The sequence below is a fragment of the Cebus imitator genome, unplaced genomic scaffold (genome assembly GCF_001604975.1).
Source record: "Cebus imitator isolate Cc_AM_T3 unplaced genomic scaffold, Cebus_imitator-1.0 Scaffold79, whole genome shotgun sequence".
In the NCBI taxonomy this organism is placed as follows: domain Eukaryota; kingdom Metazoa; phylum Chordata; class Mammalia; order Primates; family Cebidae; genus Cebus; species Cebus imitator.
In genome coordinates, this window is record NW_016107394.1 from 1,888,940 (window position 1) to 1,915,855 (window position 26,916).

At 53.5% G+C, this 26,916-nt stretch overlaps 3 protein-coding genes and 1 long non-coding RNA gene across 14 annotated transcripts in view; 3 read left to right on the forward strand and 1 right to left on the reverse strand.

Moving 5' to 3' along the window:
- Window positions 1–4,228, forward strand: part of RNF121 (ring finger protein 121) — a 70,257-nt gene extending 66,029 nt beyond the window's left edge. For all 3 annotated transcript variants that reach the window (XM_017532886.1, XM_037740087.1, XM_037740086.1), the window contains 3 exons: window positions 1,371–1,504; window positions 2,093–2,194; window positions 2,823–4,228. In XM_017532886.1, coding sequence (XP_017388375.1) covers window positions 1,371–1,504; window positions 2,093–2,194; window positions 2,823–2,943 — 357 coding nt within the window. In that variant the 3' untranslated portion in view covers window positions 2,944–4,228. The remainder of the gene's footprint in view (window positions 1–1,370; window positions 1,505–2,092; window positions 2,195–2,822) is intronic.
- A 341-nt stretch (window positions 4,229–4,569) lies between these two features.
- On the forward strand, window positions 4,570–8,717 carry LOC108307519 (interleukin 18 binding protein). Its single transcript, XM_037740088.1, has 6 exons — window positions 4,570–5,964; window positions 6,210–6,295; window positions 6,656–6,862; window positions 7,452–7,572; window positions 7,654–7,801; window positions 8,031–8,717. Exons 1-6 carry the CDS (start codon window positions 5,942–5,944, stop codon window positions 8,112–8,114), a joined length of 669 nt encoding a protein of 222 aa, XP_037596016.1. The 5' UTR covers window positions 4,570–5,941; the 3' UTR covers window positions 8,115–8,717.
- A 342-nt stretch (window positions 8,718–9,059) lies between these two features.
- NUMA1 (nuclear mitotic apparatus protein 1) overlaps window positions 9,060–26,916 on the reverse strand; it is a 77,056-nt gene continuing 59,199 nt past the window's right edge. For 8 of the 9 annotated variants that reach the window (XM_037740084.1, XM_037740081.1, XM_017532882.2 and 5 more), the window contains exons 8-26: window positions 25,642–25,763; window positions 24,967–25,124; window positions 24,565–24,682; window positions 24,352–24,469; window positions 23,867–24,007; window positions 22,412–22,534; window positions 18,899–22,264; window positions 18,404–18,445; window positions 16,821–16,889; window positions 15,330–15,449; window positions 15,029–15,247; window positions 14,752–14,909; window positions 13,229–13,475; window positions 12,102–12,330; window positions 11,337–11,473; window positions 10,794–10,970; window positions 10,392–10,505; window positions 10,055–10,267; window positions 9,060–9,722 (exon numbers count right to left, since the gene is read on the reverse strand). In XM_037740084.1, coding sequence (XP_037596012.1) covers window positions 9,711–9,722; window positions 10,055–10,267; window positions 10,392–10,505; window positions 10,794–10,970; window positions 11,337–11,473; window positions 12,102–12,330; window positions 13,229–13,475; window positions 14,752–14,909; window positions 15,029–15,247; window positions 15,330–15,449; window positions 16,821–16,889; window positions 18,404–18,445; window positions 18,899–22,264; window positions 22,412–22,534; window positions 23,867–24,007; window positions 24,352–24,469; window positions 24,565–24,682; window positions 24,967–25,124; window positions 25,642–25,763 — 5,883 coding nt within the window. In that variant the 3' untranslated portion in view covers window positions 9,060–9,710. The remainder of the gene's footprint in view (window positions 9,723–10,054; window positions 10,268–10,391; window positions 10,506–10,793; window positions 10,971–11,336; window positions 11,474–12,101; window positions 12,331–13,228; window positions 13,476–14,751; window positions 14,910–15,028; window positions 15,248–15,329; window positions 15,450–16,820; window positions 16,890–18,403; window positions 18,446–18,898; window positions 22,265–22,411; window positions 22,535–23,866; window positions 24,008–24,351; window positions 24,470–24,564; window positions 24,683–24,966; window positions 25,125–25,641; window positions 25,764–26,916) is intronic. The other variant, XM_017532884.2, reaches the window with a different exon arrangement.
- LOC108307527 lies at window positions 25,070–26,715 on the forward strand. Its single transcript, XR_001826555.2, has 2 exons — window positions 25,070–25,153; window positions 26,413–26,715. It is a non-coding gene; the product is annotated as an uncharacterized LOC108307527 (long non-coding RNA).

Here is a 26,916-nt window from a genome sequence, read left to right on the forward strand (position 1 = left end):
ACTATTCTGATTTTTTCTGTACTGGGTCAAATTGAAAACAGTACATTAGATCACTTTATAGACAGTTTATTAGGTTCCTTTTTGAACAACTGTCTTGTGTTTTACCTTCATTTCCCTCTTATCTATTTGTGTAGACATTGGATCATCCTTTAACCAGTTTACTCTCCAGAAGAGATTTCTAGACCACTTCACCATTTTGACCATTTTGAAGTATACAATTCAGTGCATTAATTACATTTTTGGTGTTATGCAACCATTGTCACTGTCTAATTCCAAAGTTTTTCATCATCCCAAACAGAAACTCTGCCCGTTAAGGAGTAACTCCTCATTACCCCTGCCCACAGCCCCTGGTTTACCTGTAATATACTTTCCATCTCTGTGAACATGCCTATTGCAGATATTTCATGTAAATGGAATCACACAATATTTGTCCCTTTGCCTCTGGCTTCTTTCACTTATCATAGTGTTTTCAAAGTTCATTTGTGTATAGAATGTATCATTCCTTTTTATGGCTGAATAGTATTCCGTTGTGTGTGTGCACCGTGTTTGGTTTATTCATTCATCTGTCAATAGCAACTTGGGTTGTTTCCACTTTTTGGCTACTGTGAGTAATGCTGTGAGCATTGGTGTTTAAGTGTCTGTTTAGCCCTAGTCTCATATCTTTTGGGTTTATACTGAGGAATGGAATTGCCTGGTCATTTGGCAATTCTGTGTTTTAACTTTTTGAGGACATGCCAGACTCCTTGCCTTCTTAATTATGATAATGCTTAAGTGAATATCTGTTTGCATGAAGCATTTTTGACACTTCATCTTATTTCTTTAAATTCCTTGAACTGAAATTAGTGGGTCAACAACAGTTTGAGACACCATGCTAAATGCTATCTGAAAGGCTTCAACCTCCTTTGCTGCTGCCACAAATGTCTGAGAATGCCTTTGTCACCAAACCAATATGGCACTTAATATTTCACTCCTTTAAATGTTGGAGAATATTGTTGTCCATTTCTGATGGAACCATAGTCTGGCGACAGAATGGCTTATTTGACACAGCTCCTGATCACCAGCCCCAAGTTCTTCTCCCTCTGATTCCCCTTATCCCTTGGAGATGATCCCTCCCAGTCTACAGTTCCTGTTAATCTAACTTCCCAACTGTCTCTAGTCTGGTCACTTCTCCCCATCTGCCCAGGAAAGATGAGGTTGATTTGACTTGTAAAAGGTGACCTTTTCTAAAGAGTTTTTAAAAAAGTCCTCCTAACTCTGGGCCTCCCCCTGCCACTGTGCCTTCTCTTTAGAAGGCCTGAGGCCTCTGTGGAGCTTCCTACTTTGGCTGCTTCTCACAGCTTTTCCTGTCATTCATTCCCGCTCTTCTTCAGTTCTACAGCGAGTCGGGCATGCCTACCAAACATCTTTCAGACAGCGTGTGTGCTGTGTGTGGCCAGCAGATCTTTGTGGACGTCAGTGAAGAGGGCATCATTGAGAACACATACAGGCTGTCTTGCAATCACGTGTATCCTGCCTCGAGCTCCTGAGCCACGTCTCTCCTGTGACCTGCACACTCCAGTCAGGGAGAGAAAGGGGATGGTCGTGACCCTAGCTGTGCTGTCCAGACCCTTGCATGTAGGAGAACCACAAGAGGGCCGCCTTCCCTGCCCTTTCCCACAAATCAGAGCCACTCTTATGTAAACAGTGGTTACACTCTGGCTGGGTCTGAGAGGAACCTGAGGCTGCAGCTGGTGAAGCTGTGCTAGCAGACCCGAGGTCGGACCAGTCACAGGGGAAGAGGACCTCTAATGAGATCCCTTAGTTTAGCGTCGTATCCCCTATTCTGAGTAACACTTGTAATATTTATCATGTATTCACTTAGCTCCCATTCAGTGCCTCTGTTGGGAGAACCATGTATCATCTCTATTTTGCCCCATAACAGTCTTGTGAGATGGGGATCATTATCCTTACTTCACATGAGAGGAAACAGGTCCAGACAGAGGGACTTGCCCAAGATTATAGAGCGAAGCCAGGATTTGAACCTTTCAAAGACTGGCATGGGGCTGGAGTGCCGCCCTGGCTCCCACCATTTCCCTTGACCAGCAGAGCTCAGCTTTCACGAGTTCTGCATCCGCGGCTGGTGCATCGTGGGAAAGAAGCAGACGTGTCCCTACTGCAAAGAGAAGGTAGACCTCAAGAGAATGTTCAGCAATCCGTATCCTTTGTTGGGGTCATTGTTGGGAGTGGGCTGTGGGAAGAAAGTACTGGTCAGTGTGACCTGCATTTGGGTCGTCCTGGGGCTTTCCCCTCTGCTCCCAACCAGAACATGTTGAACCATGATGGGAAGCTGAGCTGCTAGTCCTGCCCCGTGATACACCCCCAGTCTCCCTATTCTAGGAGTATTGCCTGTTCTCAGCCTCCTTGCAGCCATTGTCACGGATAGATAGATTTGTGGCTGCCTCACACTGGCAGTTCCTTCTTAGAGAAGGTGTTACAGGAGGCCCTCCCTGCATGTTGGTCATGGGGAACTAGGATTTCTCTCTCCACTTCCGTCAGGTCTGTCCTGTCCCCCATACCAGTCCCCTCTGTCCTGCGTCCTGCATTCTCTGTGTTCAGCTTTTTACTCCAACGGATAGGCTGTGAGGAGGAAGAGGAGGGGGAGGGCAAAGTTGGGAGTGCTGGCTGAGTAGGAAGTAAGGCTGGGTGGGCCCTTCCAGAAAGCAGTCTCCATTCCTCTAGGCTGTGGAGGAGCTGGAAAGTGGGGCAGACCCAGGAAGCCCCCCACACCCATGCTAGCTCACCCCTGGCAGCTCTTGCACAGAGTCTCTTTAACACACTGACAGCTGGGAGAGGCCTCACGTCATGTATGGGCAACTGCTAGACTGGCTTCGATACTTGGTAGCCTGGCAGCCTGTCATCATTGGCCTAGTCCAAGGCATCAACTACATTCTGGGCTTGGAATAGTGATGAAGAACATCATTGGAGAACCCACCCCACACGCCGTGGACCTCAGGGCACTCTCCTCCCTGCCCACAAAGAACTCCTGGGTGGGAAAGACTCAAAGGGGTGCTTGGGCCACTCAGGACCCCTCCGGCTATGTCGGACTGGGGAGGGATATGATGGAGAGCCAGCCAGTGGGGCTGTCAGCAGTGCGGGGCTTTTTAAAAGAAAACTATTTTGATGAATATATTTAAAAAACCCTTTTTTATTGTGGAGCATAGGAATTGCCCCCTCCAGGCTTCACCCTCCCCGTCCAAGCAGGGTGGGGGCAGAGCCATATTTTTGGTTTAAAGGAGCCTTTTCATCTCTGGCTGAGAACACTGCTGGGCTCCCAGGTAGCTGAAGGCCTCAGCCCACCCACTCCCTTCTTTGTGTGGGCTCAAGCCTGGTGCACTTAGTAAAGAGCTAATGTACTCAGGCTACTGCTACAGGTGAGTACTGAGGCCCCAGGTGTCTTCCCTCCCCTGCCTACTGTCTGGGACACAGGACAGGTGTGTGTCTGACTCTGTCTCCCTCTGTTGGGGGGCTATAGGCTAGTTGAGGCAAGTGGAACCTTATCAGTGACTTGTCCAACGAGGGAAGCCTTGGGGCCTCAATTCATTGAAGACTTGTTTTGAGACAACTGGAAGAATCAGCACTGTGGATACTTGCCTGTGTGCAGGGCTGTGGTGAGCCAAGAATAGAGATCATATAGTTGGGTCATGGGGCAGTTGTTGGCAGCTGTGACTGACAGCCCCTTATGCAAACGCATTCTTCAGTGGATCCTTCAGTGGAGTGGTGACACGTGCCAAAAGTCACTCTGCCACACTTCCTGAAAGCCTAAGAGTGCATATGCATGTGCGTGTGCTTGCGTGTGCGTGCTCATGAGTCAGAGAATATGACATGTCAACTTCTCCCTGTGTCAGATGATATGCCCTGGAAGCTGGCAGGGGATTCTCAGGCCAGGGAATATCCCTACATGATTTTTGTCATTCATGGGTCCTCCCTGGGTCTGACAACAGGAGTGGTGGGTGGGTGGGTAGAGGAATAAGGCCTAGGTGAGTACAGGTTTTGAGAAGGGGCTTCTAGGAAGGCCCCAGCCCTGGTCCTTGGCGACTTGAATAAGGTGGGAGGTCAAACATGGGCCTTCAGCATTGGGTTTCTAGGGAATAGACCCAGTAGCACCTGCCCCTTCAAGGGCAGCAAGAACCAGCAGGATGTTGTCACTCCCGTCTGAATAAAGCTCCGTGAGCTGGGTCGGAAAGCTGAACATTTATCTTGCTTTCTTCTTCCCACCTCTCTCTGGGGTCTCCAGGCGCGTCTTGCCTTTGCTAACCCCCGTCTGAGACCTGAGGGTCTGGGGGTGGTTGGCCCTGCCTTTCTGCCGTTCCCTGCAGTTCCCCTGCTGACATCCGTGGGAGTGGTGGAGTGGTAGAATGCCTGTGGCCTAAGAGGGCCTGGGGCATCACTGGGCCTGCTTTCAGACTGAGGTTGCTCTATGTTCTCACTGCCTGAGGCCAGTGTCCTGCCACCACCTGCCTTCCTCAGGGCCATACTCAGCCTCGGCTTTTCTTCCCCTGCTGTGGCTTCCCATGATGCCCTGCTGCTTATGCCTCCTCTGGGGCTGTTCCTCTCAGAGAGGGGAATGTGGCTGGTCAAAGGAACAGGGATTACTTCCTTTCACTTTTTTCTCCCACCCCCATGTCAGGCGCAGGTGAGAAGCTGAGACCAGGCTGTCCAGAGCTCTCTTTTCACTCATAACAGTCCTGAATCCCATGACCTCCCCTTTGCCCAACTCTGGTCTTGGTTACACTAAGGCAGAGTTCTGTCATCTGTCCCTACCATCCCCCACTGGACTGTATCTTTCAGAAACCCCAGGCAGCCTTGCCTCCTGACCTAACTCCTGGAGATGCTGGTGTTCCTGGGAGGAATTTCCCTTACATCATAGTATTAGAAGCCCCTGGAGCAGGAGGTAGAGGGAGGAATTGAAAGGAGGAAAAACTTGAAATTCACACCTACAAGATGTGACTTGTAGTCTCCTATTGTTTTCTTGTGGAAAAGCCATATTCCTAATTTAGACATAGGAGATCACAACTGTGTTCCTGATGCAGTTCCATCTGGGGGCCTCACTGGCTCTGTCATCAGCCCTCATACCCTCTTGATTACAGGAGTCACAAACCTGAGACACACAGCTCCTGTCTACCTCCTGCTGGGGGTCAGCTCTCGAGCCTGTGTGTCAGTTCCTGGGTTGGCTGTGTGAGTTCTGTGGACAAGGGGAAAGTGCTCTCAGTGTGTTTCCTGTGGTGGGTTCACACGCAGCTAGACACAGCCAGCTTGAGTCTTGGAGCTCATGGAGGGGAGCTTCTGGAAAGGCAGGCTCTTCAGGACCTCTTGGGAACCAGGTAGGAGGAGTCTGGGAATACTAGTGAACCTAGACCTATAGCCCCGGCCAGAGGGGCTAGGATGAGAGACCCATGGGTGGGGTACTGGGAGATGCAGCCTACCTTGGGGCTGGTGGCTGGGAGAGTGGGGAGCCTGGGAAAGGCCAGGATGTTGAGCGGCTGGTATGGCTTTGAGCCTGAAATGGTGAAAATGATCCAACTTGGGGTCCCCAGTGCCCAGGAAAATTGTCCCGTTGAATATCAGTGTGAAGGTGGAGGAGGAAGCCTGTTCACATGGAAATAAAGACCTGGGTCTGAAGAGGGGAGGTGGACACCAAAGTCCTGACCCTTGGCTGGGACAGAATTGATCCGTGAGAGACTCTCAATCTAGTTCACGCCCTAGGTGACCCTGGGGTGGCGTGGAGGTAGATTAGAGGTCCCAGTCTGGTATCATCTGGAGAGGTAGGGGTCCCGGGAGCTGAAGGTTTCTGAAAACACTCACTTTTAAGGAATTCTGTTTAAAAAGTGAAAGTGAAATAGAGGATGGGGGCAGTACTTTCCCAGAAGGATTGCTCAGGATCCTGCCCTTCCCAGAAGCAGCTATGTGGCTGGAGAGGGTGACTGGGTGACTCCCTGTTCTCTCTTTGGGTCTCATTTTACCCTCCCTAATGAAGGGGTAAGATTGGACTAGGTAAGCATCTTACCATTTTTGGTCATGAGAGCTGGGGTGGAGGGGGGATTGTCACTGGATGACCCCCCAGCTCTGTTTCTAAGTGCTGAAAGAGCTCCAGGCTATGCTACGGGAGGAAAAGCCAGCTACTGAGAAAACGTGGCAGTGGTTTACGATTCTCCTCCCCCACCTTTCACCAGAGAAGAGGACGTTGTCACAGACAGAGAGCCAAGCTTAGCAGCTCCTGACGCATGCATCATGACCATGAGACAGAAGTGGATACCAGGTAGGCCTTGGGGCTGCCCATGGGCAGGGTAGGGTGAGGCCTATGAACAGAATGGAGTGATAGGCTAACCCGGAGCCTTCACCCCAAGGAAAACACCAACCCACCTGGTGCTATTGCTTTAAGAACCTGGACAGATGCTGTGGCTCTGGCTCTATTACAAAGCTTCTCTGTATTCAATAAAGGGGTGGGTGCTGAGGGGCCCCTCTTTTGCTCTGATTCCCCGGCTAGAGCCCAGACATCTTTGGGCTGAAGGTACATCCTTACCTGGGCAGCCCACTCTGTCTCCAGTCCAGATAGAAGCCATGATGCTGAGCGCTCCCAGGCAACCCAGCCACTGACCTGTGACTGTCCTTTCCTCAGTCCCCAGTCCTTTGTGGGTCCTGCTCCTGTGTGCCCACATCATCACTCTCCTGGACAGAGCCACATCTGTCTCACAGACCACCACAACTGCCACTGCCTCAGCTAGAAGCACAAAGGACCCCTGCTCCTTCCAGCCCCCAGTGTTCCCAGCAGCAAAGCAGTGTCCAGCATTGGAGGTGACCTGGCCAGAGGTGGAACTGCCACTGAGTAAGGAGCACAGTGGTCGGGGGTAGGCTGTGGGCACAGAGGTTCCCAGGGTTGAGTTGACTTCTGAGCGCCAGCCCCCTTCTGCCATGTACCACCAACTGGGCCAGCTGGGCTGAACCCTCACATTCTCCCTCCACAACCCAGTGTCATGGGCTTGGCGCAGCTCCCAAGATGCTCCCTATCAAATAGGACAGAGAACTCAGATGTAAGTAATGGTCACAGGACCTCTCACAGCCTTGATTGCAGTGGACTCCAAGGCCAGCCCCTCCACCCAGAGCCCACTGGCCTCTAGCCATCTCATAGGAGCAATAGCCACCCAGCACTGCCTCGGTCACCTGGGCTCCCAAGTCAGAGACTGGGTACTAGAAAAGGTCATCCTGAGGAGACAGACTCAGAAGAGGAGTCATCACATGAACCAAAGACCCTTCCCCATATTCCCCATGTTTAGGGCTAGGGCCTCTCGGAGACAACTGCACTTCCCCTTTAACAGACCTTCCCAACTAGGGGGAGCTGGCAGGGAGGGCACAGCAGAGCAGGCCAGGGAAAGGGCCTGCTCTTCGGGAGGGCTAACTGCTGCTTGTGTCCCTAGATGGAACGCTGACCTTGTCCTGTACTGCCTGCAGCCGCTTCCCCCACTTCAGCATCCTCTACTGGCTGGGCAATGGTTCCTTCATTGAGCACCTTCCAGACCTGTGGGAGGGCAGCACCAGGTGAGGGTTGCAGCAGCCAGGTGGGTGGGAAGGAGGCCTCCTTCTGTGGCCTGCATGACCTTTCCTTCCTTTCTGCTCCAGTTGGGAACGTGGGAGCACAGGTACACAGCTGAGCAGGACCTTGGTGCTGGAGCAGCTGACCCCTGCCCTGCACGTCACCAACTTCTCCTGTGTGCTCGTGGACCCCGAACAGGTTGTCCAGCGTCACATCGTTCTGGCCCAGCTCTGGGTGAGGAGCTTAAGGAGAGGCCTCCAGGAACAGGAGGAGCTGTTTCCATATACGGGGAGGAAAGGGTGGGCTCTGCCAGGGCAGCCTCTAAACTAACATCCAGCATTCCTCAAGGTCAGCCTGAGGAGACAAAAAGGAACTTAGGCAGGGGAGGTGTGGCCTGGGGCAAAGTGATGAGACGCGTTCCTCCTTTCCTTGGCCTGATCCTCGTTTGCCTTCATTTCCCTAGGCTGGGCTGAGGACAACCTTGTCCCCCACCCAAGAAGCCCTGCCCTCCAGCCACAGCACAGGGCCAGCAGCAGCACGACCTTGACCAGAGCCTGGGTCCTACCTACCTACCTACCTACAGTCCTTGACTGCCTGCAGGCTGTACGGGCAAGCAGCACACCCTCTTCTCCTGTGCTTTGGTTTCTTTCTCTCACCAAATTCAAACTCCATTCCCATCTACTTAGGAAATCACAACTTCCCTATAATGCCCCTCCTCTTGCCATTCTCTCCACCCTTCCTAATGTCCTGCTCCTCACAGTGCTTTACTGCTCAGAAACCACTGAAACCAAGACTGTTGATGCCTTAGCCTTGCACGCCAGGGCCCTGCCTACATTTCCCATGGGACTTTCCAGAGGCTTTTCCCAGACAGCTCCCACTCCCATGCCTCTGCTCATTTGGTCCCACCTTCCTCACCACTCCAACAGGGGAACTCTCAAGCCTGGTTGAAACACCGCCTCTTCAGTGAAGTCTCCCGCTTTCAGCTCTGGCTATTCTGCAGACTTCAGTCTTCATGCTGTATTTGGTTATCTTCCCCCCTTCACTCTAATGGACTGTTCCAGGGAAGGGATGGGGACAGCGGCTGCTTCAGATCCACACTGTATCTCTGTTATCCCCACATGGGTCCTCATAAAGGATTATTCAATGGAGGCATTCTGACATCTGTTCATTTAGGCTTCAGTTTCACTCCCAGGAACTTTGCCTGTCCCAGGAGGGAGTATGGGAAGAGAGGGACTGCCACACAGAAGTGAAAGACAAAACCAGCTTCAGGGGAACACAGGCCCTTGAAAAAGAAGAGAGAGAACAGCCCATAATGCTCCCCAGGAGCAGAGGCCAGTAATGGAGAGTGGGAAGCCTGGAAAGAAAGATGTGGCCCAGGAAAAGGGATGAGAGGAAGGAGGTGGTCTGGAAGACTCAGCGGGGACAAGGTAGGCTCCAAAGAACCTGGATTTCCCCCCTACCCTTTCCCACTTAGATCAAGGCAACTCAGTACTCAAGGGAGAAAAATAGACTTTATTTACAAGTAATAACATTTAGAAAAGATCCATCCCTGGCCCTTAAAAACCTTCCCATCACTCCATAATCCCACCCCAGTGCAAGTCTGGGGAAGGCAGGGTGTGAGCTGCCGCTGAAGGCTATCCACCCCACTCCTGAGCCACAGGGCCCATCCATGCTGGAAAAGGGCATCCTCTTGCAGGTGTTCCCACCAAGTCAGACCCGGTCCTGGACTTCAAGAGTGAGAGCTCCTGCTAGGCCCAGCCACCGGGAGAGCAGGAACCAGGCCTACTCCTCCTCTGGTCCCTTCTAGATCCAGAGGCTGGGAGGAAGACTGGCTAGGCCCAAGGACCCAGCCATCAGCCTCAAATCTGGTTGTGATGGAGAAGTGACTGCTCTAAGAAAAAACGAGGCAAGGTAGGGAGAGCACCCACACTGTCCATGCTCCAGGCTTCCTGGTCCAGCTCTGAGAAGGTGCCAGTGAAAGTCCAGGGACCAGGCCAGGGTGCGGGCAGACATTACTGTCTCTAGGGGTTTGGCTACTATTGGCCTGGGAGCTGAGAGAAGGCACTGAGAGGGACAGTAGAAGGAAGACCAGGTGAGGTCAACATCGGGGACACAGGTGGGGCCACTCTCTGGTACTAGCCCTTTAGTGCTTTGCCTGAAAGAGACACAGACACATGGCCAGATAAGAACTTGGGATGCCAGCCTGCACCCACTGGCTTGGAAGACCTCTTCCTGCTCCCATCCTTTGTGACCCCCCGGGTTATCAGTTGCTGGCTATGCCTGAGCAGCTCTGGGTGGTCTCCATGAGAATGGGGCCATTTGTCTTCTCTTCTTAATAATCAGTAGCTACCAGGACAGGGACACCTTTTACCCCACCACCCTCCAGCCACCTGGCGTGGCCCTGTCTTGGATGCTGCTCCTTGGAGCGGTCTGGGGGTGACCACGCTCTCATTGGGCCTCCCTCCCCCATCCTGCCAGTGCCTCTACCTTGCCCTTGGCTCGAGGGGTGGCAGCAATGGCAGCAGCAGTGGCGGCGCTGGCTGTGGTGGTAGCAATGCGCGGAGAGCGGCGGGTTCCACTGCGAGTGTTGGGGGAAGCTTTGGACAGGGCCTTCTTTGAGGCCCCCCGCCGCAGAAGGCTGTTCCCTAGCTTCTTGGGTGTGTTGAGGATGCTGAAGGCCATTGACTGGCGCCGGTCAGCCTGCAAGGAAGGGCTGTCAGACTAGGAGAGCTAATGCTGCCTTCCCAGACCAGCCCGCTGCGCCATGCTCTGCCAGCAAGGTCCCACCAGGGCATCGCTTCATTCCTCCCAGCCCCGGCCTCACCTGTTTAGAAGCTGGAGCCACTTTCTTCTGGGCCTCAGTAGTGCTCTGTTTGCGCCCTTCATGTCTGTCCCGGGGAGTCATGGGGCGTGGGAAACAGCTGGTGGCCTTCTTAGACTATGAGGAAGAGGACAGTTAGGCAGACACTAGCAAGAGGAGTCACATCTGAAGCCAGGCGTCTTGTTCTCTCAGAGCTGAGTGGACCCTGTAAGTCAACTTGTGCAACCTGCTGCCCTCCCCAATTCTGAGCCAGAGGGCTTCCCTTCCCAGCAGTTCCCATCCATGCCCTAGGCCCTTGGAGAGCGGGTGGGGGGTGTGGACAGGAAAGGCTCCCTTTGGTCCATGGTGAGCTGGACCTGACCTGGGCACAGTGCTGGAGCAACACCCAGGAGCCACTGCGCCTACCTCAGGAGTGCCAGGGCCCTGGTGGGGCTCTAGGGAGACCCGTTTGCGCTGCTGTCGGGTGGTAATGCCAGTGCTCTCTGCTATCTGGATTGGCTGCATGCTGGCTCGGCGCAGGGTCTCCTGGGGGTCTCCAGTTTTCATCTCCTCATCTGAGATGGTGGCCAGGCTCAGGGAAGGCTGCATTAGTGGAAGAGGTGGTCAGTGGACTGTAGCTGTATGGATATGGAGCAGGACCTGGGGCTGTCCCAGAACTCTGCACTCACCTGACACTTAGAGTAGGTGGACCCTTCCTACCTCACGAGGTCTCCCTTCTTGTTCTACTTTCTACATACGCCCTGAGCGAATGGCTACAAGCAGTGCAGTCCTAATCAGATTCCTCTCTGAGCTCTTGCCCACCCCCAGGGACTTCACTCCCGAATGCCCTCCCTGCAAGCATGAGGTCATCCTCCCCCTTCCTCGGGCTAGTGCTCAGGCTAGATCAGCAGGTGGGATTTCAAGGGAGGGCAGGGATGGGAGGCCCTGCACAGTGACCCCAGGGCTCACCCTGGCCTCCAGGGGATAGGAGGTCTTCAAGTGTGGTGGGCACACTCGGTTGCGCTGCTGCAGCTCTGCAATCCGGTTCCAGTCGTCCAGCTGCTCAGGCTCATCCTGGCAAGTGCCCATGTAGAAGCTGTTTCTTCCTGTGGAGGGCAGGGAAGTTGGCAGGTCGCCTGCTCACCCTGGCATGTTGCCAGCCTTTGCTGCCACCTACCCCATAAATTTTAAGCCAGAGTCTGATTCAGTGCCGCAGGTGCAGGAGTAAGGCACACAGACTATTTCTATCCTAGGGGTTTGCTCACCACCTTCTCCCTGGAGAGGGCAGAAGAGGTCACACGCAGAGGCTGCTACTACATCTTATTCACACACCAAGGCTTAGCGCCCAACACCCGGAGGAACAAAATAAGGAATTTATTCCCAAGGGCTCTCTGGTACCCAAAGGGCAAGAGCCTCCAGGAAGAGTCCAGCCAGCCTGACCTTTCTAGCAGCCCATCACCACCTGAGAAGGGCACAGAGGACTCCCCAAGATTGTGCTGGGAATCCCAGGCCCTTAGTGAGCATCCCTGGTTCACTCTGGCTAAGAGTGCCCAACACAGCCAGCCCTGAAATGGACAGGTAAGGAAGGCCCTTGAGGCTGCAGGAAGGAGGGGCTACTGGGCAGTAGCAAGGAGGCCAGCCTTGGATTTTTAAAAAATTTGCCTCTTTTCCCTGTGCCACGATCTACCTTCCAGTCTAATTTTTGGGTATAGTAAGTCCCTGTAGCCCCCTCACCTGGAGGGGCCCCACTGGACACCCCAGCTTGGGAGCGACGAGCAGAACTGCGAGTGGTGGGGCGGTAGCCAGGCAGGCTAAGCAGGGCTGAGTTGCCATAATCGGGAGAACCCAGGCGGGCTAGAGACTGAGTAGAGGAGGTGGCTCGCAGGCCAGCCTGGGATGCAGGAGCAGACTGTGTGCTACAGAAGGATGAGTTAGCGCTCTCAAGCTCTTCCACATCTAGCTTCTGGAAAAGAGAATGAACCTGTTGCAGTGGGGTGGACTCTGGCACTGTAAAGAAGCTTCCCGTTCCCTCCCAAAGCACCCAGACTCCATGGCACATCCTCCCAACTGCTTTGCAAAGGACCTTAATGTGTCTGTCTGCAAGAAATGGACCTTACTGACAGAAGCCCTCACAGGGTGGAGCTGATGTTGTCAAGACTCTTTTCTATGCATTTTTTTCATCAAGTCTATTCACAGTGCTTTAAGGGAGGGAATGCAGAGTGCTTATCAGCCCATTTTAGAGGGGAAGTGCAAAGAGAAATGAAGTGACTAGCCACAATCACACTGCTAGGAAGTATCAGAGCTGGGGCTGGGCCCCATGTCTCCTGACTAGTCAGGCTCATCCCACAGCCTCTGCCGTCCCTCGGTCCAAGCTTCCAGGGCCCAGACCATCCTCTAGAACTTCCCCAGCTTCCTGGTAGCAGGGGACACCCTGCACACACAGGTCCTCCCTGTTGTACCAGAGGCCTCTTGCCCCTCCTCCCAAACCACCTGTTCAAGATGTGAAACAAAGGCAAGAGCCTGCAGCCTGGCAGGCAGGCCACTGTGCAGCGACAATGCCTCTCAGCTGCATGGGGCGTTCTGGGAGGCACAGGACGGGCTGCAGCTTTGCCATGTTCTCTCCCTTCACCCTGCACAGTGCTATGCATGAAGAGAATGCATGTAGAGTCGAGGTAGGAATCTAATCCCAGCCCTGACCTTTTCTTCAGAAGAGGCCCTAACCAAGTCACTGCCCTTTTTAAGACCCCATGAACTGACTGCTTATCCCTGCCTGCTCCTGACTGAGCGTCTGATGCAGACACCCTTGAGAGGAAGTGGGAATTGCCACCCGCAGCCCCCATCCCCCGTTCTGGCAGCCTGACCTTGGTCATGGTGATGTTGATGATCTGTGTGGTGCGCCGACGAGCGGAGCGGGTCTTACGACCCGAGTCCAGGAAGACGTCTCCTAGGGAGTCCAGGCTGCTTTCCAGGGGCGCCTGACTCCGCGCAGGGATGGGTGTGAAGTAGAGACTCTCCAGGGATTCTACCTTGGGCGGCAGGCGCTGGGAGATGGGTGAGGCTGGTTCTCCAGGGACGCTGGTGCCGTCTGGCTGGGTACGAGGCAGCTTGCTGTGGAAAGGAATCCTGATAAGGAACAGTCCTTTGGGCTAAAGTCATTTTGTCCAGCCCTTTGCTCCAAAGTGACCATTTCCCATACTTACTACAAGCAGATGAGGTCAAGCAGCCCATCTCTCTGATTTTTCAGAGGTACCAAGGAAAACCATTGACCTGGACTCTTCTTTCCGTCCACTCCCCTGGCTTTTCCTAATACCTCCTCATAGTGGCAACACCCAGACCCAGATGTTCCTACCAGACGCCCATGGCTGCTCCACAGCAAACATGTCCCAATCTAAGCCTACTTGTCTTCTTCCTCCTGCATCTCCCATTTCAGTGAGTAGGAGCACCCTCCACCCAGGCCCCCAAGCCATGAAAATGGGTATAATCCATGTTGTCCCACTTGGCAAGCCCAATTACCAAGCTTCCTGAACAGCTCTCCTAACCACACCCCCTCCATGCTCATGTCCTTTCCCTGGTCTGCCTCATCTTCTCTCACCTAGACTCATCATGGCACTGAGAGAGGCAGGAGAGTGGTGACAAGCAAGGACTCAGGCCAGGCTGCCCAGGGTCAAACCCTGGCTCCACCACTGGTGGACCTTGGGCAAGTGACTGGCCCTCTATGGCCCAGATTCATCTGTTAAAGAAGATAATAAACCTACCTCAGAGGGTTGTTGGGGGATAAATTAGGTATAATTGTTATGAGTGCTTTATGTCTAGCACAAAGTAAGTACAATGTAAGTGTTTAATTAAAAACAGTATGTTTTTCCAGTCTTCTATACTAGCTATTAGAATAATCTTTTTAAGATGCAAATTAACTATGAACTCTTAAGTTTCAAATTCTTCCAAGGTTCCTTTTTTCCTCCCCTTAAACCTTTCAATTACAGCCACCAAGATTTTCTCAATGCCTTTGGGATCAAGTCTAGTAGCCAGTCTCCAATGGGAAAGTGCAGATAGCCCTCTAGGATCCTGGGCCTTCCTGGCCTCACACCTCAGCCTGGTCAGGCTCTTTCACAGCCTCTGCTCACACTGCTCTCCTCTGTCAACTGGCGCACACAGCTCTGATGCTTTCAAGACTCAGCAGTAGTGACCACAGCTTCCATGAAGCCTTTCTTGACCACCTTCTTTTTATTCCAGCTGTGCCCTAAATAGACATCTGGCATAATACCTGTTTTTCTTCTTCTCTAAGAATAAATTTAGATCGTATCTTATTTATCTCACTAGGATACAGCCTGGTCAATGATAGGCACGCTATAAAACAACAGACATAGGGACGAAGGTGCCTCCTGACCTGGTGATACTGAGTGGGGTCCCCTCCTCGCAGCTCAGATCCAGGCTGTCAATACTCAAGTCCAGCTGGGGCTTGGCCTGGGGTTCACGACTCTTTAAAGCATCAGTTGCCACCTGGAATTTGCCCAGGTCTCGAAGCTGCTGGTCTGCGTGGGCAACCTGAGAAGGATTGGGCCAGGGAGAGAGTGAAGAAAAGCCTAAGGCAGCAGTGGCCTAGGAGAAGAGGGCACAGAGGTCCAAGGGGACAGAGGTGAGGCGAGTGCCAGCGAGATTCTTACCTGTGCCTCCAGGCTGCGCACCTGGGCAGTAAGGTGGCGGCAGGTCTGTTCAGCCTCCTTGGTCTTCAGCCCAGCCTGCTGTAGCTCATGGCCCAGCCGTTCGGCTTCAGCTCGCAGCTCTTTGTTTTCCTTCTGCAGCTGCTCCAGGCTCCGCAGCTGCTCCTGCAGCTCTTGGTTCTGCTGCTTCTTGGCATCATAATGGGTCTTGGCTTTCTCCATCTGTGGGCAGACAGTGTGGGTAGGTGGGGCAGAGGCTGGAGGGCAGGAGGAAGGTGGCATGGGCCCAGGCTGGGCTCCTCACCTGCAGCTTATAGTGCTCAGCTGCCTGCTCCTTCTGGCTCAGCTGGGCTTGTAGTTCATTCAGCTGGGCCTGGAGGCGCTGGGCCTCCTGCTGGCTCTCGCCTCCCTGAGCCTGGGCAGCCTGAGAAGAAAGGCCACTCAGGAAAGCTGGTCTGGTCACCCAAGTCTACTCATCTGCACCAGCCGCTGGGCTCCACAGGTGCTTTAGACTTCTGCACTTTCTTAGGAAATGGACAAAACTACCCCACCCCAAATATACTCTGCCCAACTGTAGGCTACTGAACCTGAAGCCCACATGCCCTTCAATCCACATCCATGGCAGCCTTTCCCTGACCAGCTCCTGCCCTATCTTTGCCTTCTTTGAGACCAGACACAAAGTGTGTCATGCTCTTCGCATGCGCACACAGTCTCCCCTAGGACGACAAGAACTGATCCTTGGGGAACACCCATGTGCAGACCCTGGAGTGAGGCACTTGGCATGTGAGCTCTCTGAGGACAGGAACTTGTTTCTCCTCAAAGCCACTCTGAGAACTCACTTTATCCCCTTTTCAAAGGTGGAAACTGAGTTCAGAGATTGAAGCAAATTGACCAGAGTAAAAATGACTAACGGCAGAGTAAGTTTAAAAAAAAAAAAAAAAAGCCGTTGGAGGCTTATTTATGATTCCCACACTGCCTTCGGTTCAGACCATAACTCCTTAAGAGGAGGGCCTGATTCTCTGTCCATCTGCAAGGCAGGCAAGTGCTTTGCTGTCAATACTGTATAGAAGCATCCCACCTTTGCCTCTCACAGCACAGGACAGGCCCCACAAGGAGCAGAATAAACGTGTTTATCGCAGTCAGACGTGGTGTGGCACCATGGTATGGACGGTGAGCAGAAATTAACCTTTGAGCTCCCACCAACTCCTAGGACCCACCAGGGCTTTAGTGAGTCCCAATGCCACTGGTGCCCAGTTCCTTTGCCCCTGACTAAAGGCTGTGAAGCCTAGAACTGCAAAAAACAAGTATTAAACCAAAGAAGGTGACACAGTTGAAAGCATTAAGAATGTTATTAAACTGCATCGTAATATTCAACATTGGTGACTCTCGTTCCTTCAGCGCAGACTATCTACACTTACATTGTCCAACAGAACTTCATGCAGTAGTGGAATGTTCTGTATCTGCTGTCCAATGCAGCAGCCACTAACCACATGTAGCTACTAAGCAGCGGCAATGTAGCTAGTGTGTCTGAAGAACTGGATTTAATAAATTTAACCACACATGACTAGTAGCTGCTATAGTGGACAGGGACAGTCGAGAGATGGGAACCACCCTGGTTGTCTCTTGAGAGCTTCCAGAAGACACACACATGAGCTTCCGAGCCATAGGCCTCCTGGGAGGGCTGCCTGGAACACAGGGTGCCCCTCCTCTGCCCTGACACCCACCACAGCCCGAGCGCTTAGAGAAGAGTTCCCTCCCCTGTCCAGAGGCCAGACCCGTCCCCCAGCTGTCCCACCTTCAGCTTCTGCTGCTGCACCTTGCTGGCTTGGTCAGAGTCAGCCAGTTTCTTACTCAGTTCTTCCACCTGGGGAGGAAAGAGGAGGACAGTAGACTCAGGACTTCCCCTGGATATTCAGACACATCATGGGGTTTCCCAGACCAGGATCCCTAGTGTTCCTAGAAGAAACTCAGGCCCTTTTTCTGGCCCCTATTAGGGAATAGCCTGCTGCCCAGGCTCATTGGCAGGGCCTGAATGAGGCGATCTAACATAGATGTTGCCAGGGCCACCTGTCCATACTCGTCTCTACCCTTAGCCTGCAGAGACAGAAGCCTGCCAGACCTGTGTCACCCCCAGAATCAGGAGAATTGACTGAGAAGCTGACACCACCACCACCACCACCACCACCACCCTGCTGCTGCCACCACTCCACAGTGGCAACCTTCCCAGATCCTAGTCTGTAATTCTAGCAGACATAATCAATTCCCATACCTCCCTCCCAGAAACTGCCAAAGCCAAAGCCCACAGATGCTCAGACCTCTTTCCAATATCCACAGGCCGTTAGGGCTGGTGCTTAGCAGCGTGGCTGCTGTGGTTAGCATTGGGGGAACAGATTGCTGGAAGACAAGAGCAGGGGCAGCACACATACTCCAAAGCCCACTCCCACAGAGGAAGAGCACAGGGAGGTAGGGGAAGAGAACATAGCCCCACGCACCCCTGGCTGCTCTAAGCATTCTGGGAGTTCAAGCATGACTGGGCAGCACAGGGGAGAGGCAAGGGCTCCATTGCTAACTGTTTGCTGTTCACTTTGATTGTCCCCCATTATCTCAAGCTCATTAGAGGAAGAGGAGGGCCCAATTTTTCAGCAGTCCTGGGATGGCTGGGTAGGAGAGTGATGGAGAAAGAGTGCTCTCACTAACACCAGCTCTATAGCCTCGATGTCTCAGGCAACACAAAGATGCCCATGAGAAAGAGGCAGCCAGACCATGTGACTCCCACTTCCCCACCCCCATCTGGTGTAGGCCCCTCCTGCTCCTTCACCCTCGGCCTTCCTGTTCCAGACATCTCTATGCTTGGGGTTAGAGCCCCAGAAAGTGATGGGCAAGTGTCCTGAGCCTATAATCCTCCCTAACGTGTGGGGGCTGCCTTGCTTATCACCTTCAAGGCTTCCATAAAGCCATACTCTGGGCAAAAGGGTACCATGTTAAACACGGCCCACAAGTAGTTCTGCTGTTCCTCTTAGTTGAGTATTCTTAACTGGTCACAGGACTTGGGAAGTTTTGGAATCCCAAGGATTATGTCCGTCATTGGTTCAGGTGTGGGAAGGATGAAGCCAGTGCCACCCCTTGTCCCTGATAGCCAGATGAGAGAAGGTGCAGAAGGGTGGAGAGGCCGACCTGGGACGGGTGGGATGAGGCCCGAGAGAGAGCCCAGTACACCGCACTCCTGGGCAGCCTGGGCCTGGATTCCATGGCTTGACCCTGCCCCCTTCACAAACAGTTCACAGCAGGAGCTGGTGGAGGCAAGCTGCAGCCGGGCTCATGCACTGAGACTGGTCACCGTTTAAGCAGCCAGCATTTAGCGAGGACCCCAGGCATTACCTGCTTAGTTTGCTCTCTCTGAAATATCTCTAGCTGCTCCACCTGTACATGGGGGAGGAGCAACGGAGACAGAGTGAGATGGGGCCAAAGAGGCACCAGCCCTGCTGCCAGGCTGACCTCACTGAGGCCCTGATACTCTCCCCCAAGGAGCTAGATTGACAGTATGTTTAAAAATGCCAGTTTGGCTTATTCTAGTCCCTGGCAGCTCCTGAGGCACCCAGTGCAAGTGTGCCTCTGGAACGGGCTGGTGGGCATCTCAACTTGACTCTCTAGTGACAGAGCCTTCGTGGAGGGGAGGCCACTAATATTTTCTTTAGGATGACAGGGGCAACAGACCTGAACTCCACCAGCCACCTCTCCTTTTCTGCCACCCAGTGAATGAGGGAAAGCAAGACACTCCAGTGTAGGAGCCATAGGCCCTGGAACACACAGGATGGATGTCCCCGCACTCTTAGCTCCTGATCTTTAGGGCTGTGGTTGGCCTGAGCACCTTACCTGGGCAGTGAGTTTCTGCCTCTCTTCCTGGAACCGCTGCCTCTCCTCCAGGACCTTGACCTTGGCACCCTCATACTTGGCAGTCATCACCTCCAGCTCCCGCGCAGTGCTCTGTGCTTCCCGCTGCACCTCAGCCAGACGAGTCTCAGCATCAGCACGCACGGCTGCCAACTCTTGGACATACTTCTCCCGGGCCTGGTCCAGCTCCACTTCCAAAAACTGCCGGCCAAGGTTGGCCCGCTCACCCAGCCCTCGGTTCTCCTCTGCCAGCAGGCCATGCGCTTTCTTCAGCATGCTCAGCTGCTCTGCATAGCTGGCCTTCTCTGCCCGCAGCTGCTGAGCTGTTCGCTCCTGCTCTGCCACCTTCTGTCGCAGAGGAATCAGCTCCCCAAGCTCCCGCTGGGCCCGCAGCAGTTCTGCCCGCAGCCCCCCAGCTGCCTGCTTGCTCTGCTCCAGCTCCTCGCGGTGGCGTTTCTCAGCAGCAGCCTGCTCGGCCTGGAGCTGCTGGCAGAGGTGCTTAGCGGGCAGCAGCTCACTCACCAGGGCCTGTGTGCTGGTGTGCTCAAGCTGCAGCGCGGAGAGGGCCTGTTCTTTCTGGAAGAACTTCTCCTGCCATGCCTTCAATTCTTGGCCCAGCTCCTCTGCACGCTCAGCCTGTGAGGTCAGCTCCTGCCGCAGGTTCTCTGAAGCCACCCGCTGTTTCTCGGCCTCCTCCCGGAGGTTCCGCACCTCCTCCCGCAGGGCAGAGCTGCGTTCTGCAGCTCTGGCACTGTTGCTAGCTGTCTCTGCCTGGAGCAGGCGCAGCCTCTCCTCCAGCTTCTGGCTCTTCTCTGACTCAGCCATTACCAGCCGCTTCAACTCCTTGCTCTCCCCTTCCTTCTCCAGGACCTGGCGATTCAGGATGGACACCTCCTCCTCCAAGCTGCTAATGAGGCTATTTTTCCTCTCAGCCTCCTGCCGGCCCCGCGCCACCTGGGCCTTCCACTCTTCCTCAGCCTTGCTGTGGTCTTGTGCCTTGGTGCGGAGGGCAGCCAATTCCCTTTGGGCCGAGGCTAAGGTGCTCTGACTGTGCCCCAGCTCCTTGGCCTTCTCCTCTAACTGGCCCTGCAGAGTCTCCAGAGCATTGTCACGCTCAGCTCGGGAGGCCCGCTCAGCCTCGAGGCTGCATTCCAGGCTGTCGACCTGTTCCTGCTGCTGCTGGCACTGCTGCTCCAGCTTACTCACCTCTGCTCGCAGCGCCTCCAGCTTGGGTCCTGTTGGCTCTGTCCTGCCAGCAGCCTCAGATTGGACTCCTGAACCAGATGTGTGCTCCTTTTCTTTCTTAGCCAGCTGTTCCTTCAGTTCCTTCATGGTTTGTCGAAGCTCCTCCAGCTCTTTAATCTGGGCTGCCTCCAGGCCACGAAGCTTGGCCAACTCCTGGTCCTTGCCTTCCTTTTCCGTCAGGGCATGGGCCAGTGCCTCTTGCAGGGTAGCAAACTCCACACGCTGCTCATTGAGGGCGTTCTGCAGCCGCATCTCCAGCTCTGCCTTGGCCGCCTTCTCCAGGGCAAGATCAGCTTGGGCCCGGCCCCGCTCCTGGGTCAGCCGTGCCACCTCCCTCTCCTGCTGCCCACGCTCCTCCTGCTGCTGCCCCTGGCTCTCCATCAGTGCAACCCGCAGCCGCTCCAGCTCATTGCCCATCTGCTCTGCCTCCCGCTCCATAGCCTGCAGTGCTGCCTGTGTGCTGCAGAACTGACGTCCCTGTTGCTCTTCTAGCCACTCGGGCTCTCTGTCTCCTGCCCTCACAGGCTCCTTGACTAACTCCTGGGAGGATGTTTCCTGCTGCTCACCTGCTTTGCGCACCAAGGCCTCCAAGCGGGCCACCTCTTTGCTGGTGGCAGCCATCTTTTCCTGCAGAGTGGAGAGGTCGTCTGCAAGCTTCTGGGCCCTGACTTCCTTCTCCTGGACCTGCTGGAGTGCTCTGGCCAGGTTGGCATGGAGCTCAGCTAGCTCATTCTGCTGCCGGCTTATCTGGAGCTCACTGTGGGATTCTATGCCTGCCACCTTCTCCTTTGCCTCCTGCAGCTCCTGGCGGGCCTTCTCACATTCCTCCTTCAAAGTCATCAGCTGTTCCTGGAACATGGCGCCATACTGTGCCTCCTCTTGCTGGCTATCCTCATACCGTTCACGCCAGGCAGCTACCTCTTTGACCAGCTGCTCACATTCACTCTCAGCCGTGCGCTGGGCAGCTATGGCCTCTGCCAGGTCCCCCCGCAGGGCTTCAGTCTCAGCCTGATGGGCCTCCCCAAGCTGCTGTAATCGAGCCTCCAGCCCCTTGCGCCTAGCCTTCTCTTCTTCCAGCTCTTTTTGTTCCTGCTGACGCTGCTCCACCAGGCTTCGGGTCTCTGCCTTCAGCTCAGCGATACAACGCTGCTGCTCTTCCAGGGCATCTGCAGCCCTGCGCTTCTCCTTTTCAAGGCTGCCCTTGGTGACCTTCAAGGACTCTTTGAGGGCCTGGAGCTGTTCCTGGAGCTGGTCTTTCTCCTGGGCCACCCTTTCTTTCTCATTTGCTTTTTGCTGCTCAGAGTGCAGCTGGACCTCTAGCTCTGCTATCTGGGCCTGGGCCTCATGCTGTTCCTGGCGGGCTGTCTCAACACGGGCCTGGAGTTCTTCCACCTTCTGGCTCAGCTCTGCCTTCTCCCTCTGGGCCTCTGTCACTGAGCTCTGGGCACTGTCTCGGGCTTCATTAGCAGCCTGAAGCTGCTGCAGCAGAATCTCTAGCTTGGTAGCCTTCTCCTTTTCCAGTGCCTCCAGCTGCTGTAGAGCTGCATCCCGCTCTCTTAAGGAGGCCTGTCGCTCCTCTGCAGCAGTGGCCAGTGTCTGGGCGTGGTCCCTCCTAGTTGCGTCCTGCTTCTCCTCTATCTCCTTCAACTGCTGCTCCTTCTGCTTCAGGCTGCTGCTCAGCTGCTCCACCTGGTGGCGGAGGCTCTGGGAGGCCTGTTCTTGCTGTTGGAGAGTCTGTGCTAGCTGGGCCTGCTCCTCTTTGGCCTGCTGCTTCAGGCTGGCCAGTTCTCGATCCTGTTGCTGGATGGTGGCATTGAGTGTGGTGAGCTCAGAGGTCAGAGAGGCCACCTGGCCAGTCAGTTGGGCCTCACGAGCCTGGGAGGCCTGTTCCAGCTCTTCCTTGGCCTGGCTGAGGCTGGAGATAGAGTTCTGCAGGTCGGCGATCAGGCTAGCCAGCTGCTGCTTTTCTTCTTCAAAGTGGTCCCGCTCAGCAAGCAGCTTGGCTTCCCGCTGGCCCCGCTCAGTCTCCAGCGTCTCCACCCTAGCCTGGAGCTGTGTGTTGTTTGCTGCAAGAGTGGCTGCCTCTTGCTTCAAGGTTTCCAACTGGTGGTATAAAGAGACAAATTGGGATCAGCATGACTCCTCAGTCACCAAGCCCCTCTGGGAATGGAGGAACACCAGGAACCCAAATGTACCAAATGTGAGTCCATACCAACCCCCCAGCACACAGGTCTTCCTGTGCATTCCTACCTGCAAGACATCACCCAGCACCTCACCCTTCTCCTGGGGTGGGTTCTCCCGCAGCTGGGCCAAGTGTTCTTCCAGCTGTGAAAGTTTTCCCTGAAGGATTTCATTCTTCTCTTCAAGGCATTTCTGGGAGTAAATGAGACCCATGTGAACAGAGAGGTAGAACAAGCACCAGATTACCACACCAGCCCTCATGACCATTAACAAACATGGGGCCCATCATCTTGTTACCAACATCTCCTTTTCCCCTGGCCTAGAAAAAAGCAGAAACCATGGAACTGGGACCGTGAGGGACCTGACTCTCTAGACTTAGTTCTAAGGCAGAATCAAGTCATAATGTGACCTACTTACTACTTCCCCAAGCCTGCTGAGTTTACTTCAAATTTCCTTACTGTCTACCCTTCCTCAGATAAGTCTTCAGTCCTGGATGATCCAAACCACCACCAGCTGCCCACCATCCTCTGGGCAGCAATACCACCAGAAGCAGCAATGCAGCACCCCCCAGTCCCAAACCCACTTCCTCACCACTGTTCACTAAGCACCTACAATAGGCTGTACTGGGTGCATCCCTGAATTCTTTTTAAGACAGTCTCACTCTGTCGCCCAGGCTGGAGTGCAACGGTGAGATCTCAGCTTACTGCAACCTCCGCCTCCCAGGTTCAAGCGATTCTTTTGCCTCAGCCTCCTGAGTAGCTGGGACTACAGGCGTGCACCACCACACCCAGCTTTTTTTTTTTTTTTTTTTTTTTTTGTATTTTTAGTAGAGATGGGGTTTCACCACGTTGGCCAGGCTGGTCTTGAATTCCTGACCTCAGGTGATTCACCCACCTTGGCCTCCCAAAGTGCTGGGATTACAGGTGTGAGCCACTGTGCCCGGCCTGGGTATATCCCTGAATTTCTAATTCACCTACAAATGTGGGAGGCAGGTATTACTATGTCCCTTACAGAGCAAGAACCTGAAGCCCAGATGCTAAGTGCCTTGATTGAGGGCTACACAGTTATTAGTAAGTGACCAAGTTGAGTTCTTACCAGTAGCAACAATAATAATAGCAACTGCTTCACTGAGAGCTTACTTGACACTACACGATGTGTGGAGTGCTTTACATACATTATCTCGTAATAGGTGATGAGGCAGCTACTCGTTATTACTCCCATTTTAGGGAAAGGATGCTTAGAGAAACAGATTGATTAATTTGTCCAAGATCCACATCTTGTAAACAGCAGAGATAGGACTGAAAGGTGTACTGTAAAGTGGGGGCACTGAGTGGGGAAAAAAAATTAAAAAATTAAAAAAAAAAAAGTCTAGTGTGTACTAGACTTAAGCTCACACAACAGCACACTGTTGAACCCTGAAGAGAAAGCAGCTTAATACCCAAAGGCCCAGAAGAGCAGAGTGGCAAACTGGACTCAACTTTGCACGTGTGCTCAAGACTGGTTGTGACCCCAGCAGAGGGTTACCTTGTCCTGCAGGGCTGCGCCGAGCTCCTTCTCCAGCTGGGCCTGCTTCTCCGGCCACTCCTGAGTGGCCTTGCTGTGCTCCTCTGTTAGCTTGCTGAAGGCATCCTGTAGCTGCTGCAGGTGACTGGCAAACTCTCGCAGCTGAGAAGGGCAAGTGGGAATCCCAGGGTCAACACTGACCCCACCACTGCTGTCTGCTCCCTGAACCTCAGGGGCAGAATGCCTCCAATTATCCTGCCAGCCTTCCAGAAACCAATCACAGCCATCACACTTCTAATTCAGGACTACAAATCAAAATTGAGGGTCACAACCCAGCACCCTGGAAGTAGCCAATTATGGGACAAGGAAAGGGGCAAAATATGCAGGTCTCTGGAGAGACTGAAGCATAAGACAGGTGGGACATTCTTCTCAACCCTCCCTTGGGGAGCCTTCCAAACCACCTTAGCCCTGAGAGGCCTCCATGCACAGACCACCGTAACACCCACCTTAAAGGAAAGGTCTCCATTCTCCTCCAAAAGCTGGTTGATCTTGCGATCCATCTGGCTCTTCTCTGTTTTCAGGTCCTGGCACTGCTTCAGGGTTTCATGCAGCCGCATGGTAAGGCTGTGAAGGAGGGAAGCAGTGAGAACAGCGTATAGGCCCCAGGCTGGGTGCAGGGAGGGGCTGGGGCCTGGGAAGGAATGCAGGGACGGCTGTACCTCTCGTTCTTGTCACGCAGCTCCTCAAGCTCCCTGGGCTCTGGTGGGCTGGCCGCCTGCTTCTCATTCAGCAGGGCCAGGCGGTCAATGCGCTGCTGCATCATGGCTATCTGTGCATCTGCCCAAAGTGGAGGAAGGAAGAAAAGAGAATCAGCACAGAACTATGTGAAGGAGGGAAAAGGAGGAGGCAACATAGGGAGGAGGAGGAATATGGTATCCAATCTAAGGGAAAGAGAAGATGGGGACAAAGACAGAACACAACTTTCAGGAGGTCAGCCTGACCACAGGCCCAGGGCTGAGCTCTAAGGTCCAGAGTCAGCAGAGGGGACAACACAGGAGGTCAAGGGGACATCCCTCTGGTAAGTCCATTCACACACATCTGCCAGCGTGCCAGGCACCTACCCTTTTCAGTGAGGCGCTTGCGGTTCTCGGCCAGCTCCAGCTCTAGCTCATCCCTATTATTTCTCTCATCGGCAAGCTGCTTCTTCAGCCGTCTCATCTGGAACTGTGGGGTCTGCAGGATATCGCCCATGGGAGACGCTGGGGAACCTGAGAGGAAGCTGAGGGGGGAGAAGGCCCAGGTGCATTGGTAAGAGCCTAAGATCTGAAGCAAAGAGCAACAGGCAGCCAGGGGAAAGCTGGGTGTGGACGTGCACACTAGCAGCTGGGAGGCCTGTGCACCTTGGTTCTGTTTGCAGTGCTACCTCAAGTCTCATGACATAATCTTGAGAAAACTTTTCTTCTCACTGACTTAATTTGCTTGTCAGGAAAAAAAAAAAAAAGTGATATATTCTCCTTACCTCTGCAGAGATATGCTAAGAGGAGGGACTTCATTGTAGTATCCGAGGAAGAAGGATATTCCATAAATAGGGATCAGCTTTTGAGGAAGGCCTCCTGCCCATGACAAATCCCAACCAATTTCCCCAATTAGTACTGGGTGAGGTGGGGAAATCACAAATCTAAAGGATACTCCAAGCACTCCCAGAGGCTGCTCAATAGCTTAACTCTAGAAGGTAGGGATGTGAGGAATGGATAGAGGCTGAGGCCCTATCCCAGGAGGAGAGGCCCAGAACATACTTGTTCCCACTGGAAGAGGAGGCAACCTTTTGTAGCTCTAGGAAGCGAATCTCCCTCTTGGTCTGGTGGCTAGGTGGGGAGGGCTCTTCAGGGAATGTGCTAGAACATGTAGAAGGGACAGGTAAGAAACAGACAAATCAACAAAGGTTAGTAAGGTGAAAAGATTTGACCTTTATGCAATTTGAGAACTCGCCTTAGTGGGAGTGAATCCGTGGACACTTATATGTAAACTACCAAGGAAGCCACTGGGCAGAACCTGAAACCTGGTGTCTGGGTTATCCAGAGTTCCGTGTCTCTAACCAAAATCAAGTGCAGGGCTTCCGTTTCTACAGAGCATCACGACTCACAGTACAGTGGAGTGAGGGTATCCTCTGGCTCAGAAACTGGACCAAGTGCTCAAGCTTTTTCCTCAAGTCAGCACTGCAGAGACGGCTTGGGGAACCCTGAGCAGGATCTTTTCACAGCCCCCAACAACCTTTCCTATCAGAGCCACTGGTCGCCATTTGGAATTCTTCTACCCTCAAGTATTGTACCTCCAAAATGCTCTCCTTCTCAAAACTCTTCTCTTTCCTAGGTTCCCACAGAAGTAACCACGTCTGTAGGACTCTCCTACGTCTCATCACCTGTTCTTAGTCTCTTCATCTGCTCCTCCCTCCTCTGCCCACCCTGTAAGCTCCCAGAGGTCTGATGGGGCCTCCTGGCTTTGCACACAGTGCCTATGGCTTCAGTGGCCATCCACCTGCTGACTTGCAAACCTATCTTCTAGTCCAGGGTCCGCTCCTGAATTCTGGACTCACATTTCCAACATCTCTACTTGAAGGTCTCATGAGGAGCTTGAACACAAGGAACATCAAACTCAATGGCTAGAACTTATCTAGACCTCCTTCTTACATTCCTATCATCACCAGCTGACCTCTTCATCAGAAGACTGGCAAATGATCACTCTACTGTAGCACCAGCTGAGACAGTTGATATATTCTGTACTTAGATTCCTTATCATATTTACTGGTGTATGTATCTGCCTTTCCACCTAGAACATGCACTATATGACAGGAAAAACATTTTTTAAAAAGACTGTGAGCCAGGCGCGGTGGCTCATGCCTGTAATCCTAACACTTTGGGAGGCCAAGGCGGGCGGATCACCTGAGGTCAGGACTTTGAGACCAGCCTGACCAACAAGGTCAAACCCCATCTCTACTAAAAATATAAAATTAGCCGGGTGTGGTGGCATGCGCCTGTAATCCAGCTAACTCGGGAGGCAGGAGAATCACTTAA